This window comes from Gouania willdenowi, chromosome 21 (assembly GCF_900634775.1).
Source record: "Gouania willdenowi chromosome 21, fGouWil2.1, whole genome shotgun sequence".
Classification (NCBI taxonomy): Eukaryota; Metazoa; Chordata; class Actinopteri; order Blenniiformes; family Gobiesocidae; genus Gouania; species Gouania willdenowi.
In genome coordinates, this window is record NC_041064.1 from 34265790 (window position 1) to 34284317 (window position 18528).

General features: G+C 37.3%; 2 protein-coding genes across 2 annotated transcripts in view; both read left to right on the plus strand.

The window, feature by feature from the left end:
- pde1a (phosphodiesterase 1A, calmodulin-dependent) overlaps positions 1-2353 on the plus strand; it is a 73965-nt gene extending 71612 nt beyond the window's left edge. The window contains exons 15-16 of the mRNA XM_028436926.1: positions 859-1032; positions 1544-2353. Of these exons, the coding sequence (XP_028292727.1) occupies positions 859-1032; positions 1544-1623 (254 nt within the window). The 3' untranslated portion in view covers positions 1624-2353. The remainder of the gene's footprint in view (positions 1-858; positions 1033-1543) is intronic.
- An 11930-nt stretch (positions 2354-14283) lies between these two features.
- Positions 14284-18528, plus strand: part of impg2a (interphotoreceptor matrix proteoglycan 2a) — a 34805-nt gene continuing 30560 nt past the window's right edge. The window contains 1 exon segment of the mRNA XM_028437089.1: positions 14284-14485. Coding sequence (XP_028292890.1) covers positions 14284-14485 — 202 coding nt within the window.

The following is an 18528-nucleotide window of genomic DNA, read 5'->3' on the forward strand; positions in this document are numbered from 1 at the left end:
AAACTCAAGGCCCGTGGGCCAAATCTGGCCCTTTAAAACATGCAATTTGGCCCACAGCAGAAAGCAAAAAAAGTCTGAGAAAACATGAATCATTGTGTAAATTACCAACTAATACAGTTGCAGACATCTCAGCTAGATATCTCCAAAATAAAACACAAATTCAATAAAACTCCACAATATATGCATTGCTCACATTTTCCCCATGCTTATATCACATGATGTAAGACATTTTTAATATTAAATTGTTAAAACAACTCTACATTTTTCCAAAATCCTGCAATTTTCTTCAAATTATTTTACAATTTTTTTCCCCAAATTACATAAAAATTGGCCACAAAATCCAATAAATTGTTATCACTCCTGCAGGGACTGATATCTGTCACTTATTGCTTTGATATATTCCGTGCCATACATATTATAAAATGTATTTATACGTGGAAGTGCAAACTAGAGCACGATAATGATTGAACTACTCATTTTCCCACTTAAAATCTGCAGGATCTCCATATTTGATCCCTGAACTAAAATGAGTTTGACACCCCTGCTTTAAACCAAGACTATTGCATCACTTCCACATTTATTCATTTATTTTTAGGACGAATTTGAAATACAAAAATATTCCAAAATGCAGCCATACATTACAACTTCCAGATCCCAGTGGATCAAAAGACATAAATCATTTCATCACAGTCGCAGTCAGTCAGTCTTTCCTTTTTTTTACTGATGTTCTGTCTTTAATTATTCTGATTTATATTTCTATGTTTTCATCACTGTTATTATTGTTACTAATGAATGAGTTCTGTAATCATTGTTTACGATGCTTTAAGCTCTGAACTTCTTTCTATTTCCTGTTCACAGAGCTTGCAAATAAAGAACAGGAAGAAACAGAAAACGTGGAAATCAAAGTGACCATCCAATCAGACGCCTCGCCCAATCACAGCGCTCCTGACCAATCACAGAACGCAGAGTCTGCTGGGAGCAACGAGGACAAGTCACCTGACCACGAGTCCGCAGATCACCTGACGTGGAATGGTACGAACACCAGGGTTATTACGTTTTTCAATTAAAATGATGTCTTCAATTACAACTCAATTATGACCAGCATTGAATGGAAGTTATTTTCTTAGTTTCAGAGTTTATAAATGTAGCTATACTTAGAGTCTGTGAATTATTTTATTTCGGATTGAATTCATTGGTGTTTTTTTTATTCAAAAAAAAAAAAAAAAATTTTATACAGAAAAAAAATTAAGTGCCAATTGTGCAAGATTAAATCTCTTCCTTTTCAAGTTTAAACATGAGATTTATAAAATAAACATGGGGGATGAAAGCAAATAGTAACTTTGATTTTGAGCTACTTTTTACTTGTACTTGAGTACAATTTCAATCAAGTAACAGTAATACTACTTGAGTGGGAAATATCAGTACTCTTTACATCTCTGCAATTATGATTACAACAGCAACGTCTTTTTTCAATTACAATTATAATTATGTCCTAGTTGTAATTCATTTCACAGTGTGATATTCCTGCTCTGGTTTTCTACAGGGGAGGTGCTGGAGGAGGAAGAGGAGAAAGAGGAGGAAGAGGAGGGGAAGGAGGATGAAGATGGTGATGGAAGCGCGTGAGGACGCTCCAGGGCGAAACTCTCAACTGTCCGACTGTGGCCCGTCACCATGGCGACAGGCGGCGCGTTGTGATGAGGACAAGTTCACGCTCTTCATTTGTGAAACACGACAAAAAAACAGACTCGACGGTCCGCAAAAGGGACCACAGACCTTATGTTTACAAAACGAGGAAAACAAAAAGCGACAACGTTGATGTGATGACAGCTTCTTAGCAGCTTCTTTTTTAGTGGTGCGACTGTTCTGTGACCATATAGGGACTCTGAGGAGCATCTGTAAAATACAAAATACATGATATGAGCGCCAATCAACTGGTTTACATTCCATTACTAATCAATGAACGTAACGTTAGTTAATGATCACATGACAAACAAAAAAATGTGGCTTTTTACACAACAACATATATTATTGTTGATATAAAAGGATGGGAAACTATTATTAAGTACCAACCATTAACAGACATGTGGCAGCTTAAACAGCCTGTGATTGGTTACTGACTGAAGTGTCATATTTAAATCATTTTAAAAATGAATGTTTTTTTAATAAATAAAAAAAAAAATCTAAAAGAGGAACACAAAAGGAACGATAGGTTAAATCTATTGAATAAGCAGCTACAAATAAAACTAAAGGTCTGCTTGGATTAATTTAACCCTCCTATTATCCTCAAATATTAACAGGAATATTTGCCTCCAGAAAATGATTTTTTATTACTATTAATATTTGTTGAATACATAATCAACCCTTTGATAATGAAACCATGACCTGTTCTCTAGCGCCACCATCAGGACAAACTTTTACATTAGAATTAATTTATATGGAATAGTTTTCATCCAAATCTTCTCAAATTTAATGACAACATTAATGACCACTAGAGTATGAATCCTATTGGTTGTGGTGATGATATGACCTTTGACCTTTCCTGCAGTTTTAGTTAGTGTATCTTGAAAATCTTTCATCCAAATAATTTAAAATTTGAGGTGCGCATTCACGATTCCCATAGAATGAACCATATTAATTGATGTTGGTGCCACCCCCCCTTCCTCTCATAAATATATTTATTTACCTATTTTTTTTTATTTCGTTTTGTAATGTATTTGGACTTCACTATAAAGTATCAGACACCTCCTCCTCTACATCACTTTTACTGTGAAAGAGCTGTTCTAAAACCTCATTGACAGTAAACCTTTAAAAGATCATCATGATAATTTCATTCTTAATCAATCATAGCCATCAAATTAGGTAAAAGCATGAAATATGAGGCAAAATTTAATTAAACTATTGTGTTTTGAATGATAAACATTGAATAGGGTCAAATTGACCCCAAGGGTAATGGGAGGGTTAAACGCTCACCTTTATCAAATGCAAAAAAAAATATATATATAAAATACTGTTTGAAGTTTATCAGCTTCTACTTTTCTCAGCATTTACTAAAAATAAAAACAGGGACTGAGCGATATCTCTACATCACAATATCTTGATATCTAATGCCACAAACCAGGCAAGGACTCCCAGCAAACTGAGTTGAATATTAATTCAGACACAATTTTGCAACTGATATGTTTTTACAGTGATCGATGGATCATTGATCGTCTGCCGATTGATCGAAGCGTCCTTAACCCGGGCAAACCAAAGACAGAGAAAGTGGACAGAAATGATGGGATTGTTGTTGGTTCAGCTCTAAAACTAACGTCATTTCCTGTAAAGAGTGACAGCTGTTCTCCTCTCTGTGCTGGAATCTCTCACACTCTGTCTTAACTTCATCCCTCTTATAATGAAACATTAAAAAACAAGTCAACAATTTAAACAGTAAAAGCACAACTGCCTTTTAATTAGAGATGTTCGATAATATCACACCACTGATTATTAAAGTTCAATTTTATCAATCAAGGCAGATCATCCTGGATAGTTTAAGGTCATTCCAGGTCAAAACAAATGCAGCTGAATCAGTTTTATTACAGCACTAACGACAAAAATGTGCTCAAAAAGTCTTCAAATTTGTAAATCAAAGCTTAAGTTTTTATATTTCATTCATTATCAACTTTTCTAAATTTGGAATATTATTTACATTTAAAATCGATTTACATTCATGCATTTCATTTGAATATCATTTATTTTATTGCAACATTTAGTAGAATTTTTTAGGTGAAAAAAAAATCTACTAAAAGTTGTTTATGTTGTGAAAGCATTTGTCATTTGTTAATATGCAGCGTACATGCACAGCGTCAGTATTTATTACCTTATTCCTTGGGCTGCTACTGCCTGGTTATGAGTGCAACTTTGGAATTTGATTTATTTATTTATCTCAAACATTAACAAAACAATCATTGCTCACTAATAAAAACAAAAGAGCTTCAGCGATGTTTGTGATAAACAGGTAAAAAAAAAGACGTTCATACAACTTCCTCATGTAGCTGTCCACAATAAAAGCCCAGTTCAATATTCTCAGATCAGAAAACTGCTTTTGTTTATTGAAAACAACACAGTGATCACTAAACACTAAAAGTTGTGCCCATAATCAGACGTACAGTTAGAGCTCGGGATTGTTTTAGTTCTCATTGGAAAATGAATAAAAATGAAGCTGTTTTGACGTTGATGTGGACGGAGAGTAGAGCAGCAGATTCTCATTCTTCCCATTTTGACAAAGACGCGTTGTCTAGTTGTACTTTGGGCTAACGTGTGTACTTTGGTACGGCAGCGTAACATTAAACTCTCCATCAGTGTATAGGAAGTACGTAGAGAAGATAAAAGAGATGCAAAGGTAACATAAACGCAGCTACGTTGGTCACTTCTGTTACAATTCTGACTGTGAATTAGTAAACAGGTCACCACGGCAACCACAGCCAAGGCAACGCTTGTGTCTATAGCAACAGAACTGAGGGGGGGTGGAGCCAGGATCAGGTCATGGGGACACACCCTTGGATCATGTGAGCTCAATTTGTGTTATTGTGTACTACAGTCATTGTGCGCTCTTGGGCTGTGTGTGCAAGAAAGTGTGTGTGTGTGTGTGTGTGTGAGTAAGGAAGTGTGTGTGTGTGTATGAGTGCGTGTGTGTGTGTGTGTGTGTGTGTGAGTGCGTGTTATGCATACTGTACAGCTGTTTTCTCTATTACTGTATTAAACACGCAGATCTCTTCGTCTCAAGTGTGGTCGATTTTTGCACCTTTGAAATTTTCAGAAACAAATACATTTCCCTCTAATAGTAATAGAACGCCAAGGTCAATTCCTTTGTTTTTGTTGTTTACTGAAGACATTTGGGTTTCAGATCAAAACATGAATATGAGACAAAAGTTCAGAATTCCAGCTTTTATTTCATTGTATTTACATCTAGATGTGTTAAACAACTCAGGACTGAGCACCTTTTGTTTGACCCCACCCACTTTTCAAGTGAGCAAAAGTATTGGAACATGTGACTGGTGTTTCTAGTTTTTAGATTGATTGCTTAAACATTAAATAGTTCTTGTTTTTGGCTGTTAAGCAAACATGAAGACCAGAGAGTCGTCGATGGGAGAAAAGCAAACCAAGTTGAGAGAAGACAGAAAATGGATCAGAGCTATTGCACAAACACTGGGTATAACCAATACAACAATTTGGAATGTCCTGAATAAGTATGGAGAAAGAAAGGATCTGTTTATGATCCAAAACACACAATCTCATCTGTGAAGCATGGTGGAGGTAATGTCATGGCTTGGGCTTGCATGGTTGCTTCTGGAACAGGCTCACGAGTCTTTATTGATGATGTAACTCATGATGGTAGCAGCAGAATTAATTCTGAAGTCTACAAAAACATTTTGTCTGGTAATTTACAGAAAAATTCATCCAAGCTAATCGGGAGAAGCTTCATCATGCAACAAGAGACAATGACCCAAAACACACAACACAACAAAGGACTTCATCAATAGAGCATTTTACCTCCTGAAGAGGAGAAACAACCAGAAACAAACAAGAAGTGAAAGAAGCTGTAGTAAAGGCCTGGAAAAGCATTTCACATGAAGAATACAAGTCTGAAGTCAATGAGTCGCAGGCTTGACGTAGTTATTGCAAGCAAGGGTTATACCACCAAATATTTAATGTTATTCACTTTAAGTTAGTTTATTAATGTCTGTTTGAATACTCCCTAAAAAAGTGGGTGGGGTCAAACAAAAGGTCCTCTGTCTTGAGTTGTTTATTTATTTATTTATTCAGTTCATTTCCGACATGGTTGCAATCACAGAATGCTTATCCAGATCCGTCCCCTGATTTGAACACAGATAATTTTACATCAATCCTCGTTTTTTCCCTTGTCAAACATTCTCATCTTCTTCAGAATTTCATCTTTTCATTAACCTTTTTTTTTTTTTTTTTTTTTTGTCCTTTTTTATGTGATGCGTTCTCGTCTGCAGTCATTGTTCCTGTTGTTACTCTTCCTCACTGTCCTTTTTTTCCGTATCTCCTCGAGCTTTCTTTTCCAGTCGTTGTTTACGTTCCTCCAACTCTCCAAACGAAAAGTTCTTCTTCTTTCGGAGAACCTTCATATCCTCTGAGAGTCGCCTCAGCTTACGATCCATCAGAAAGGCACATGCACATACACATACCCACGTCATTAGCAGGCCAAAGATCATGACCCCTAGCAGATAGATGTCCTCCACATCTTCCACTGTCAGCAGGGAGAGACAGAGCATCTGGCTTCTCCCTCGTGCATCCATGACATATCCACCTGGGTATGTGTCCTTTGGACACGCTGGTTCGTGCTGTAGCAATTGCCTCGTCGTGAAGATTTTGTCGATGGCGCTTAATGACCAGTTGATGAGTTCCATGTCGTCGCTATAGAGTTCGATGAAGAGTTGACTTGAGATCTGTATGCGTGTAGAATCACGCTTACATCTAGATGTAAATACAATGAAATAAAAGCTGGAATTCTGAACTTTTGTCTCATATTCATGTTTTTATCTGAAACCCAAATGTCTTCAGGATACAACAAAAACAAAGGAATTGACCTTGGGGTTCCAATACTTTTGGAGGGAAATGTATCCATCATCCATTTCTTTCCTGTTGTAGTGGACCAAACAGGAAGTAGATGTTCAAAAGCCCAAAGTATGGACCAGTGCATAGGCAACACATTCAGCTATACCAAAATACATGTCTATGTAAACCTTAGAGCAAGGATGTCAAACACATCCCCGGGCCTTGAGTTTGAGTAAGTACTTAGAGTATTACATGTTTTGCATGTTTAGAATCCATTGCTTATACATTTTATTCCTCAGTGAAGCTACAAAAAGCCAACCTTCACAGACTGCAGGTGGCTTACAATGATGCACTCAGATGGATCAAATATTCAGAACTTTAGATGCACTGGTATGGCCTCCTGAAAGAATAGAGGTCTCTCTTTTTAATCTATTCTCTTTTTTTGTAAGTAATGTGGACTACATATCTGGAATAAAACCTAAAAATAGATGACGGCATGGACAGAAGTCTGAGCTCCAACAATGTTTCTTACCTCAGGTTGCAATTGTGTGGAAAGAGAAGGCAAATGTTACAGGATTCTAACATTGTCCATAAAATAAGCAACAACAATAAATATTTATTTTTTGTGAAAAACAATAATTCTCAAATGGTGGTACGCTATGGCACTATAGGGGCTACTTGAGAAGATGGTCCTACTGTGGACCACCCTCAAGAAATTCGGCTGCCCTCCAAACATTCTTCCCATCCTCCGCGATTTCCAGATGTCACCAGTGGATGGGATCGCCATCAGCTACAGGACAGATGGGAGTCTCCTCAACCTACGCCATCTTTAGGCCAGGAAGAAGACATCGCTCCAGTATGCAGACGACGCAGCATGCCCATCCCACTACCAAGTAGTAGTAGTAGTACTTGAGAGAGGGACGTAGTGGGAAATGAACAGATAAAAGTATTAAATATATAAGGTTTTATAATGTGTATTTTTATGATGTTGATTAGAACATGAACTGATAATACAAGAGTCAGTCTTGGTCCCACATCAGGAGATAACGATAAAAACTATAAAAAAGAAATCAATTCAGGAGGCACTTAATACTGTTTCATTCCACTTATTAACAAAATAAGATTCTTTAAAATGTGTGTTTTCACTCATTAATTCCATCATTATGGTCTATAGTTTTTTTTTTTTTTTTTTTTTTTTTAATCATTTTCTGAGTAAAATGTTGTAATTGGACAAACGGGGTACTTGGAAAAATCAAAAAAATTGAGAACCACTGATTTAAAGGACTGAAAATGATGATTTATTGTAATATTTACATTATTTACAGCACTCTTTTGATTGATGTGGTAATATTTTGTCCATATAGGGTGTCAGTGTTTTTTTTTTTAGATAAAAATAAGAAAGAAGCTTAAGATGACCAAAAAACTCACAGTGTTGGATTTTTGATGAAACTTTTTCTGTATAGAGGATCAAATGTATCAGTAAATGTAATATTTCTTCTTTGTGATCTCCCACTTTACTGTCTGACTCAGGCACTGTTTGTGATCATTTTGAGTCCGTGAACCGTATGTTTGACATCCCTGATGTAAACACCCCTGTTTTATCTGTGATGTTGCTGCTGGAGGATAAAGTTTAATAATAACCCTGTAAAGTTTGGACTCCTGTAGTGTTTGTTCTATATCAGACCAGCAGAGGGCAGCAGAGGAGTACTTCTGTTTACTAGGCTCACTAGAACAGAGATGGATTCACTTTTATCACAGCAGGAGCCACAAAAATGTGATTATATATCTTATTAACTTTCATGTCAGCATTTAGAATAATGATCAACCCTGCATTAACTCACGAAGAGAAAAAATGCTTTGTGTGTGTTTTTGTTGCTTGTTTTTGGACTCATTTAAGTGCATTCATTATGTGGTTTTATTTACTTTCCTTTTATGTTTTGAGTTTTTTGGTAAAATTTGTGTATTGGCATTTTATATAGGCAGCCAAAGCTATTGTTATCTTGTGTTTTCTTTCTTTCTTTTACTTCTTCTGAGGAAATCCTACTTTGCGTTTGTCATCATTGACCACATTTTGAACAAATATCCTCCACTAAGAGGCGCCAGAGTTCTACAGTGGACATGCAGCCTGCGGAAGAAAAAACAGAAGAAATGGTGGTAAATTATCACAAAAAAGGAGAAAAAGAAAAGGGCAAAGTGTATTTCTGAGGTTTTTTGTTTCTTTCTCCTCAGCTCAGCTGGTTAAGGTGTTGTGTGATGACATTATAGTGTGTCTGTGTTGGAAATGCCACACTCTGTACTATACACTACAAACTATTTACTGTCTACTATATTGTATGATTAGTAGGGATGCAGCAAAATGAAAATTCTTGGCAGAAAACTGAAACACAAAACTCTGAAAGTGTACTTACCTCACTAAAATAAAATAAAAAATGCCATTGTGTAAATGAATATTAATGCTTCAAATAATGAATCACTTAAAGATATGAAAATATTTATTTAGCACTGACATTCTAACAATGCACAATATATTAAAAAAAAAAAAAGAAAATGCTTATCTTGTCCCCAGTAAATAATAATGTATGGACCTATAATTGTCTGGGCTGCTGAAAGAAGTTCTCTGCTTTATTTATTATTAAAGCATGTTCTTGGACACGCACACACTCTGTGTGTTGCTTATTTTGGTTAAAAAAGTGTTTTGGTCAAAAACCGAAAATGCCCTTTTCGGCCATTTTTGTCCAAAATTTTTGGTGGCCGGAAATTTGGTGCATCACTAAGGATTAGGATGATGAGCGTTCCCACTGAAGTATACTTCCAAGTTTCCCAAGAGGCATTTGGAACCTACAATGATAAAAACCTGAAGCACACTGAGGCTAAATAGAAAGTTTTAAGCGAGAAAGCGACCAAGTAGAATATCAACATGTTTGCCTGACAAAATTTGTCTCCTGCCTTTGCACGATAGTAGTGCAGATTAAAGGGGACATATCATGGTTTTAAATCCTTCCTTTTTACATATAAATCATACAGTTGTGGTCTATATAAAGCGGAACTGCACTGCTTGGGTCTGAATTCCTCATTATTATAGCTCCACCCCTTTTCTGATGTGCTTCTGAGAGCAACTCATTTTGGTGCGGTCTCTTTAAATGCAAATGAGACACTCCATACCCCGCCCCCTCTTCAGGTGACACTCGGTTCAACTCCACCCTGCTCGGCCATTTTTGTAGTTTGATAGAAGAGATACGGCTATGTAGCGGCGCATAAACTTTTTATTCAGAGGTTATTTACAAAATGTCAACAAAAGAAGACTTGTCCATCCAGCCTTACATGTTCCAGCCAGAGTCGGACCCAGCGGAGCGAGATGAAAATGAAGATGATGAACCTGCAGAACCCTAACAAGTGAGCTAACACAAGCACCGAGCTAACTCTAGCGCCAAGCTAATGTCACGAAATGCATTTTAATACAGTCTTTTCAAAGACAAAAACGGCAAAATGAAATGACTAATGAAAACTTTAAACTTAAATTAAATCACGTAGGCCATATCATCAAGGATCTAAAACGAGCACACAGCGCTAACATATGAAGACGGTGCAACTGCTAATGCTAACAAAACAATGACAGGGACGTCTTATCATCACACTTTTTAGCGTTATTTACAGCTTACCGAAGTGCTCTGTTCGTCGTCTCCAAAGATAGAAGGAATTGAACCCTCAATCAGACAAAGTCTTTGGCAAATCCTTCTTTATACTGGTGGAGGTTGATGAAGCAGTCATCCTTGAAGTGCTTTGCTCACACAAAAATGACCTTACCCACAGATGTGGGTACATTTCCGTGAAAAATAAACTCAACCAGGCACTTTGAAAAGGTTCTGATGCTGGGAGACGGTGTAATGAAGCGTGTGGGTTACTACATCCAACAACCGAACATTTTGACTTATCCTCTCGTAACTTCTGCATCCTTGAGCTTGGACTACAAAATAAAAGCGAGAAATAAAAATGGCGGATTGCTCGAAGTGTTTGACCTGGTGTTGATGTACTAATTTGGCAGTTCCGCTGCAAATACTGTGATGTAATAGTTCAAAAAACGTAATAGAGAATAGAAAAATTGAAACAGATTGAAAAATATGAGCAAAACATAATATAAAGATATCAACGGAGCACCTGAAGAGACTAATTTGATTTTTTCTGTACTTCTAAGCACTCTAAATATACAACAAAATGCATTTAAGGGCTAAAAAAGTGGATTTAGCATGATATGTCCCCTTTAAAGGCCTGCACGACTCACCTCAGCTCTTTCCTCCTCAAAGAACCTAAAGCAGAAGAAACTCCAAGATTAGGAATCAAGGTCATCATTCCTGTGCTTGAGCATGAAAGATTAGATCGACATAGTCATCAGTCATTAGATTAATATCAGACGGATCATTATACTGCATGAACCTACAGGTTGACCGGTCAGCAACGCTACATGCTAAGCTAACTCAAACATGTGGGAGAGGTCTCTGGTATGGAGTTCCTTCCCAGTCTCAGAGGAAGAAGCGTATTTACTGTCTGCAATACCTGGAAAGCAAAGATTCATCTTCAAGTTTTCATATCCCTCACCTGGAAACATGCCATCATAATGACACATACACAATAAGTCTCCAAAAACACACAAAAGACACAAAGTGACAGTAATAATACAGAAAAAAACTGCAAAAAAACATGAAAAGGACACAAACAACAAAATCACTACAAAAACACTCAATATGACAGCAAAAATACAAGAAGAAAAAAATGTAACCAGTGCATGATTTTCAGGCAGACGAGTCGATGGGGGGGTGATTCAGGGCGGGACTTTGTGTTTATCCAGGTGGAGCTCACTGAGAGTAATTACACCTGCTCTATATCTTCTAGGAAGTCGCAAAGATTCCCAGAGAATTACACCTTAATTACAGCTTAAAGTTTCCTTTTCCCGCACCTGGTAAAGATAATATGAAATGGTTGCTGCACAGACGGTGAAAAAAGGCCTAAAAGAAGAAGATGTTAATCATGTTACAGAGAAATGTCATGATTTGATTCTAGTTTGTAATTTCACCTGTAAAATTAACATCTCCGCTTGTTTTCTGTGTGCTTATTTTGTCTATAAAATGGTTAGTAAATGCCATATGAGAGGACGGCGCTTTTACCCTTTTTTCCATAACAATTTAAACTTCAATATTTGGCAGTTTTTTTGTTTTTTTTTTACAATTTATTACTTGTCCTACCAGTGTAATATCAGTTTAAAATAAAGAACACAAAAACAAAATAGATTTTTTTAGATTTAGTAGGAAGAAAACAATGAATAACTGATTTTACAACAAATATATAAAATTTAGAATGTATAAAACTTATTACAATTAAAAAAAAGCCAAAACGATTTCTTTGAAGGCTTTCTATGAAGGAGGGAACGTGATTATAGTCATGTTTGTAGGTCATCCGTAAAGCATGTTAGCTTTCAGAAACAGTGGGAAAGTTACAATAAAGCAGGTTTTAACAAAGTTACTGTAACATCAATGTGAGCATACCAGGATGTGTGTCCAGCGACATGGTAGTTGTTAAAGGGTTCATGACTTCACTTTGACAGGAACAGATCTATTCTTTATACGTCTGTAACAAAGGAGAGGAAAATACACTCTTGTCAATAACTATGTCACCTTTTATTTAACATTGATCCTTGTCATGTTTTATATGAACAGTTTACTGAATGTTGTAGAAATGTATAGTCAACAAAACCAGAAAATTGAAAATCTTAAATTGCATTTCGTCTATTGTTGACAGACAGAGAAATGCACAAACAGACAGAAATACACACGGATAAAGCCACACTAGGAAGGGTTTGAGGTCAAAGGTCGAGTCCTAAGCCCACGACTCTCACTACGTTCACTAAATACACATTGAGAGGATTTCTGCTGCTCTTTTTATACGTGACACGGGGTCAAAGGTTAATGCTGTCTGTGGCACTTTTACTACCATTTTTTGCAAACTGGGTTTATTCCTGCAGGTTTGTGACGTGTTGTGATATTTGAACGTGTCAGATTGTTAATCTCTCTTAATTTAAATGATCTGTTAAAAGCTGTTTTTTGCAGAAAGCTGCTGTTTTTTGGAGCTTTTACAGCTCCTCGTCCCTCCTCCCACTTCTCTCTCTTAGTGTTTTTTCCCCTCCTGGTTTTACTCCATTAACTTCTTGGCGAGCTCCTTTAGAAGGCTTAGAGTAAACAGGATTAGAGCGTATTAAACAATCCCCCCCACCCCCACACCCCACCCCCTCCTTACTGGAGCCATCTGCCTGGCTACCTGAGCCTGGAGCTGTCCGTTCAGCACCATGGGTCACACCCCTGCAGTCCAGGACAGGAGAAAGCAGCCAATACACACTTTTCTCCTCTGTTCATGAGCTATGAAAACATGCAGAACGTTCATATCTTTGCTGTTTGGTGATGTGAGATGAAAAACTGTTTGATCGTTTTGCCAATGCTTGGATTTAAAGAACGACACGGATTTACCATGACAAAGACACTGTGGATGTGTGTGTTTCTCTTGGTGATACTCACCGTGGGATTCTCACAAACGGACACTAGTTCAGGTATCTTCAGACAAAATTTCACCAATTTATTTTGAGAATTTACCATTTCCACATCAGTTTACCCTTTTCCCATTAGTTTCCGTTTCATCGTCTTTCCCTAATCAGATGTCTTTAGTGGCTTTTAAACTTTCCCAAACACGCTTAATAGGGTTATTTCTATAACTATTGTCATCATTTCATATTTATTTTATACACAGTAGAAATTTTCAGCTGTAGAAGTGCTCCAAATGCAGGCTCCAAAATCACTGCAAACTTGACTTCTGTCAGTTTGTTAAAGTTCCGTGCTGCACATTACACTTCCTGTCTGACGGTGGAAAATTATGTTGAAATGCATGACATTGTACTGAAACATAGGATTTTAGTTTGTGCCATATATATGTGTATATATATATATATATGTATATATATATACTATATATATTTCCATTTCAGAAGGTGAAGTCCATCATATCGCCTCATATTTCGTCAGATTTTGTGCAAAAATTTACATTTCTGTCTCTTTCACTTTCTCCTTCACTTTGAAAAATGAAAACATGAATGATATACATAAAAAAACAACCTATTTGTATCAACCCACATGCAAAAAAGTATAGGTCCAAGGACTGACCCTTGGGGTACTCCGCAACTGATATTACAAATATCTGATTTTATGTTATTTGTTTGGACAAAATGTTTCCTATTTTTTTTATAACCAATTCATATGCAATTCTTAAACAATATTTGTACATTTTAGCTATTATTTTTGAAGGATTTTGATTTCAGTATTTAATGTATGTACTTAATGTATCATGGTTACTTTACAGCCCGGAGAAAGCACATGTTCACTAATGTGTAACTTACACCATTGCAAATGAGGCTGTTTGATGGAATAATAAACATCTGCTACACAAACTGTCAAAAGAAGCCCTGAAAGATGTGACTTGATGGAATATTTGGTTCTCGTCATTGAACTTTGACTAATTGTGTGTCTTCCTGGGAAATTACCTGTGCTTTACTGGTTTTAATGGCTCTCGTTTGTACATTTTGACCTTCAACTTCTGAACATTACTCATGGTCGTTACTTCACAGCAGAGCAGAATCTGTCCATCACTGAGTGTCTTTGTTTTGGTTGCACAGAGGAAGGTTCCTCCATGGGATTCCTGGATCTCCGTCTGGATTTTGCAGCGTCTCCACGTATCGTCCGTGTGTCTCCAGTGAAGGCGTCTCATGGAGGCCACAAGGTTTTCTCTCGACAGAAGAGAAACATCCTTTTCCCGAGTGGAGTCAAGCTTTGTGCTCAGGAAACGCCTCTGCAGGTCATGGCCAACCACCTGAGCTACTTCCACCTCAGAGGTAAGAGTCAACCCTGGGCCCTTCAGGTCCATCTGGGCTTCTTGAAAATATTAAAATATCTCAAAAGCAGTGGTTCTCAATCTTGAGGTTGGGACCCCATTTAGGGTTGTGAGACACTGGGAGGGGGTCGCCAGATGCTTTCAAGAAACTTTTGAACAATTTGAGCAATTGTTGCTTATTTTTTTTTACCATTTTTCTGCAACTACACCAAACTTGCCATATTTTAACCTATTTTCATCACTTTTTCTTGCCATGAATTTGCTCCTTTTAATGTATTTTTCCTACATTTCTGCCACTACTCCATTAAATTTCAATACCTTTTCTGCACATTTTTTCCACTTTCAAAACATTTTCAGCACTTATAAACCCTTTCCAACACTTTCCCCACTTAATGTCACATATGTTGACCCATTATTGTCACTTTTAACCTCTTTTCATCATATTTCATCTTTATTTTTGGTCATCTACAAACAAGCCAGATTTGTGTCTCTCGCAGACCTATAACTTCATCTTTAAGAGGCTCCTCTGTCCTCCACTCGTTACCTGTATTAATGGCACCTGTTTGAACTGGTTATCAGTATAAAAGACACCTGTCCACAACCTCAAACAGTCACACTGCAAACTCCACTATAGCCAAGACCAAAGAGTTGTCAAAGGACACCAGAAACTAAATTGTAGACCTGCACCAGGCTCGGAAGACTGAATCTGCAATAGGTAAGCAGCTTGGTATGAAGAAATCAACTGTGGGAGCAATTATTATGACATACAAGACCACTGATTATCTCCCTCAATCTGGGGCTCCATGCAAGATCTCACCCCGTGGGGTCAAAATTACCCCACGGGGTGAGCAAAAAGAGAAAGAACACCATATCTACTGTAAAGCATGGGGTGGTAACATCATGCTTTGGGGCTGTTTCTCACCAAAGGGACCAGGACGACTGATCTGTGTAAAGGTGAGATTTTGAGTGAAAACCTCCTTCCATCAGCAAGTGAAGATGAAACGTGACTGGGTCTTTCAGCATGACAATGATCCCAAACACACCGCCCGGCAACAAAGGAGTGGCTTCATAAGAAGCATTTCCAGGTCCTGGAGTGGCCTAGCCAGTCTTCAAATCCAACCCCATAGAAAATCTTTGGAGGGAGTTGAAAATCTGCTCTAGAGGAGATCTGCATGGAGGAATGGACCAAAATACCAGCAACAGTGTGTGAAAACATTTGACCTCTGTCATTGCCAACAAAGGGTACATTACAAAGAATTGTGATGAACCTCTGTTATTGACCAAATACCATAATTTGGAAATAAATTCATTAAAAATCCTACAATGTGATTTTTTTTTTTCTGGATTATTTTTTCTCATTTAGTCTCTCATAGTTGAGGTTTACCTATGATGAAAATTACAGGTCTCATCTTTTTAAGTGGGAGAACTTGCACAATTGGTGGCTGACTAAATATTTTTTGCCCCACTGTAACATTGTTCCAAAATGTGCAGACAATGTTTTGCTCATTGTGTCCGATCCTTGTGGAGCTTTTTCTTTATTGCTAAATAAAATAAAATAATTTTCCGAACTCTCAAGGCAGATTCCCTAAAGGTTTGAGGGTATTACAACGTGTGCAAACATCACTCCATGCGCTAATAAGGGGTACAAACCCCAGGGAATCAGGAGTGCGCTGCTGCTGCACGTTGCACTGCACCCTCAATCCATTTGGAGCGTTTCCCTATGTATAATAGAAGCTCTTAAGGGGAGCAAAAATCTGGGAGGAGGACATGCAAATAAATTATTGCAGTGGGTGCCATCCAATTCATCAAACCAGGAACTGTTTGCGGTGATTGTTTTAGCAGAAAATAGTACGACTGACAAGCTGGTGCAAACACACACGCAGAGATCAGCTGCAGTAAATGTTGACACAAAACACAGCGAAGATGGAAACAAGGCTCTAGTTAACCTTTCTGGTATAAGAAAAATAATTAATATAAAACAATAGTCAATATTAACAGCCACTGAATGAGAAAATACAGAGTGAGTAAAGAGTGTGTGTGTGTGCGTGAGGGAGAGAGAAAGCTTCACACCTGTGGCAGTGCGTTTGGAATCTGTTGACACTGTGTTGGGGAGAGTATGCTGTGCGTGGAGCTCTGTTGCTATGGAAGCACCGCTCCAGTGATGTTTTGACCGTCAAACTCTGGTGTCTGGTGTCGCGTTGATGGAAGGAGCATCAGGCCAGCATCAGCTGATCAGAGCAAAGTTACAGGACCTGACGGAGCTCCCACATTAAATTAGGGGGAAAACATCATTAGGTTTTGAAGTTGTTAAAAAACCAAAACAAACAAAACATTTGTATTTGTTTATTTATTTTTCTACATTATTAAATGTTTGTGCAGCAGACAGAGAAGCCTCTATTTTAACTTTCTTACATGTTTGTGCTTGTGCGCACTGACGTCTCCACATTAAACAAGCAAAACTTGTTTGTCTGCAAAACTTCTGCACGCACGCTAATCATTGCTGCAATCTTAATGAATTCCTCACAGCTGTTGAGGAAACTGTGTCACCAAATGATTCAGAGAAGCAACTGGTTTACCACCCTTTATTTTCAGATAGTGAACCCGCCCCATAGGGTACAAAGTTCATTGTAAAAAAAAAAAAAGGCCCAGCCACTATAGCAACATTTTGTCGCACTGCATTGTTTCAGTCAGGAGATTTGATCTGCCCTAAGCACGCTCTACAATATCTTTGTCTTCTGTTCCCATGTGGATGATCTCATAAAGGGAATTTTGAAACGCTAATGCAAAAAATGTCAGTTGATGTGAAACACTGGTCATCATTATCCTTGTCTCTGTGAGGCAAAGTGAATGTTGTCAAAATTAATTCAATCCCGAGACTCAACCATTTGCTGCATTCTTTCCCCTTCAGATTCCTCGAAGTTGTTTTAAGTAATTTGATATTTCTGGAAGGTTAAGCGTCCACAAATGCATTTAGGGAAACTTCAACAGCCAGTAAAGAAAGGAAACTTTTGGTCCTGCTTTACTAAGTATATTTTACTATCATCATCATCATGCATACAGCTTTAGACACATTGTGCATTAGCCACTGCCTCCTGAAAGGGCCTCACCATCACACTACATAGAGCAGACACAGACCACTATTCAATTCAATTCAAAGAGCAGCCAAGAGGGGTCTAATTTTGTACAGCCCCCAAGTAAACACAAAATGACCCCAAAAACAGCAATTTTCACAATGCGCAAAAAGTCAATAAAAATACATAAAGTTATTGTAAAAACACACAAAAACTACAAATATACACAAAATAACAGAATCAGTTATAAATAAATTCACAAAAAAACTCCAAAAACACAAAATGCCTCCAAATACACAAAATGACAACAGAAATGAACAAAATTACTCCAAAAAGTAACAGAACTGCAACAAAATACATAAGATTAGAGTCAATTAAGCAAAACAACTCCAAACACATACAATATGGCAATAATATATAAAAAAAAATACTCCAAACGACAGAAAAAACACATGAAATTTAAAAAACGACACAAAATGAGTCCAAAAAACCACAAAGCAACAAAAATACAAGCAAAAAACTTTGTTTTTTCCTGTGTTAATGCTCAGATTGCATGAACCCCTGCTTATTAATCAAATGGGAAAAAACAAACAATTTGGCCCTTGACTTGACTTGACATAACGTGGCCCCCGGCCAAAAGTAATTGGGGAACCCTGTTCTAAATGCTGACATGAATGTTTATAATTTTAACCCTCAGATCACAGATCAAGCTGTGATAAAAGTTGCTCATTTCTGATAGAGAGCAAGTTGTTGCTGCCCCTCCACTATATTCAATTGTCCATCAACCATGATTTCATCCAATTACATTATAACATTTTTAGAAATTTAATATCTGTCTGTATTTACACTGTGTGCATGTTTTCAGCATGGTGAAGGTGTTTTCACACATGATGGTGGAAGCTTGATTCAGACCAGGAAGTGACAAATGATGGGGTTTCTGTGCAAAGCGACTGTAGGCGACTTAATTAAAACT